Source organism: Amaranthus tricolor, chromosome 15 (assembly GCF_026212465.1).
Source record: "Amaranthus tricolor cultivar Red isolate AtriRed21 chromosome 15, ASM2621246v1, whole genome shotgun sequence".
Lineage (NCBI taxonomy): Eukaryota > Viridiplantae > Streptophyta > Magnoliopsida > Caryophyllales > Amaranthaceae > Amaranthus > Amaranthus tricolor.
The window spans coordinates 23,211,143-23,214,270 of NC_080061.1; the positions used below are offsets into that span (position 1 = coordinate 23,211,143).

Below are 3,128 nucleotides of genomic sequence, written 5' to 3' on the forward strand. Positions count from 1 at the left end.
ACGTTAAACAATAAACGAGAGATAAAAAATGAATAATAAATCTTAGCTTAAAGGTTTACTAGTCATATTTAATGTGTCTCTCAACTTCTTCACAATTGCAATTGAACAAGACATATTGGTGCACTTGACTCCATGTGATTTGATCGATGACAAACCCAACCTGTTTCTTCTTTGATGTTTTTCCTCTTCCCCTGATAGGATGTCCAAGCTTTGGAAGAAATTGTTGTGAATTAGAAGGCTCACTGACGTGTGCACTTGGACCTTTTGACCTAATTAGATATCGAGCAACAAATGTAGCACATTTCTTGGCCAAGAAGCCTTCAGCCATTCAAGCCTCCGGACGACCCTTATTCCGAACATCTGACTTCAATTCCCGAAGATATCTCTCAATTGCATACATGCACCTTAATGCAACAGGTCCACCAAGCTTAATTTGTTCTACTAAATGAACCGGCAAATGAACCATGACATCAAAAAAAGCTGGTGGAAAAATCCCCTCAAATTGACATAAAGTTTCAACTATCTCAGAATGAAGTTTATTAAGATCTTGAGGGTTAATTGTTTTTTTCCATATACCCTTGAAAAAATTAGAAAGCCTTATCAAAGGCGTTGCAACCTCTTTATTTAAGGTAATGCTTGCGGCAATTGGGAGCAAGTAATGCATCATAAAATGTGCATCATGACTCTTGTATCCTGTGATTTTTCGTTCATTTACTTGCACACAATGAGCAATGATTGAGGCATAACCTTGTGGTAGCTTTGCATTTTTTATGTTTTGGCAGAACAATCGTCTTTCATTGGCATTCATCCAAAACCTTGATGTTGGAACCTCTTCAGTTCCATCTTCTAACTCTTTAATCTCCAACTCAGGAACCCAACGTAGGTCTTTCTTTTCTCGGAGGTCTTTTAGGTCTTGACGAGCAGCTAAATTATCTTTTGTCTTCCCAGGAATGGCTAACAATGTCGCAACAATATTATCAAACACATTCTTTTCTATGTGCATAACGTCCAAATTATGGGGATTAGAACAATGTTTCCAATAAGGCAACTTAATAAGTATGGACATCTTTCTTCACGGATTAGGATCATCCTCTGCTTGTTTCATCTTAGGTTGCTTTTTTCCATAATGATTTGGAAAATCACAAAGAAATTCCTCAATCTCAATTCCCGTCAAAGGCACGGGTGCAATTCGTTCATCAATGTTTCCATTGAAGATTCTTTTATTAAAACGCCACGGGTGATCAGTATCCAAAAATTTGCGATGACACATGTAGCAATACTTGTGGCTATATGGTAACCACACTGAATCAATTTCATAATGACAATATGGGCAAGCTGTTTTACCTTTTGTTCTCCAACCAGATACCATTGCATAAGCAGGAAAATCGCTAATAGTAGACGCCAAAGCTACTTGCATGTCAAACCTTGTATTTGTTGACGCATCATATGTTTCTAGGCTAAACTCCCACAAATCATTAAGATCTTTGATAAGTGGTTGCAAGTAGATATCAATATCTTTTCCAGGAGACAATGGGCCGGGAATAAGTAATGACAAAATTAGAAACTCTGACTTTGTGGCCATCCATGGAGGCAAGTTATAGTTGACCAAAATTACTGGCCATGTACTATGCACAATGCTCATTGAATTAAATGGGTTAAACCCATCTGTGGCTAATGCAAGCCTCACATTACGAGGATCTTGAGCAAATTTTGGATACAATTTGTCAACGTTCTTCCAAGCTTCACCGTCCACCGGATGTTGCAAAAGTCTAAGTCCATCTTTTCCTCGACCATTTGCATGCCATTTCATGTAATTAGTAGTTTCGGCACACATATATAACCTTTGCAACCTTTTCTTAAGTGGAAAGTATCTTAGAATTTTTGCTGGAATTTTATGTTCCTTTTCTGAGGTATATTCAGTGTGATCATTTTCCTTCGATTTCCACCTTGAGGCCCTGCAAACATGACAACTTGTTGCAGTTGCATGCTCCTCCCAATATAGCATGCAGTCATTAGGGCACGCATCGATTTTTTTATAATCTAAACCTAAAACTTTCAACACTTTTTTTGCCTCATTCAACGATGTTGGCAATACAGAATCATCGGGTAGAACTTTCTTAAACAATGCTAGCAAAGCAGAAAATGTAACATTACTCAACTTATGATCACACTTGTATATATAAAGGCGAATTGTAAACGCAAGTCTAGAGAATTTTTTGCAACCAGGATATAATTCTTGTTGGCCTTCTTCTATTAGACTAAGAAACTTCATTGCCTCATCATTTGGCCCTTCTCTCAAAGTAACATTAAACATTTCTTGTATACCATCATTCATGTTCAATGGTTCGTCATGTGCCTCTAATTCTGTTTCATCACCCATCTTCCCAAACCCAGAAAATTCATCACTTCTTGGTACAAAACCATTGCAAATGATATGATCTTTCACGTCATTTCGACCATACCAATATCGATGATAACACATACAACATGGGCAACTAATTTGATTTCCTTGGGACCTTGTAGCAAAAGCTTTTTCAATGTATTCATCCGCTCCTTTTTGATAATCATAACTCCATCTAGGAAATTCCCACCACTTATCCATTTCCTAAAAGTAAGTATTATAAGATTTTATACTAAAGGCAAAAACACTAGATCAATTAACAATTAATCAACTTGTATCAAGAAATCAGAGAACACCTTCAAACATAGAAATTGCTACTTCAAGAACAAGTACTTACCCAAACTTACCCAAACAACAAGTACTTACAAATTGCTACTTTCAAACATACCCAGAGGCCAGATATAATAAACAAGTACTTACAAATACAACCAAAAACAACAACTACTAAATGAACACATTCTGGAAATGATACATGGGCAATCTAAATAACCACTGATTCAATCAAAAAAAAAATTCAGCACTATATTAAGACAAACAATGAAATCCTCACAGTTAGGCACAATAAAAAGATCAGGTATAACAGGATCAAGCAAAATTAAGAACTGAAATGAATTAAGAATGAAAACGCAAATTTTAGTACCTTTATTTTGAGGGTGTAACGGATTTAGTTGACAAGAATCCAGCGAACAGCAGTACGTAGCAATGCGAATAACCTCCAGGATGGCCA

The 3,128-nt window shown here is 36.5% G+C and overlaps 1 protein-coding gene across 1 annotated transcript; it reads right to left on the reverse strand.

Annotated features, from left to right (window-relative positions):
- Positions 1–1,072: 1,072 nt before the first annotated feature.
- On the reverse strand, positions 1,073–2,602 carry LOC130801145 (uncharacterized). Its single transcript, XM_057664915.1, has one exon. The coding sequence runs from the start codon at positions 2,600–2,602 to the stop codon at positions 1,073–1,075; it is 1,530 nt and encodes a 509-aa protein (XP_057520898.1).
- Positions 2,603–3,128: the final 526 nt, after the last annotated feature.

Bases quoted from the DNA above. Each gene is read 5' to 3' on its own strand.
- LOC130801145 (XM_057664915.1), bottom strand. From the start codon at position 2,602: ATGGATAAGTGGTGGGAATTTCCTAGATGGAGTTATGATTATCAAAAA.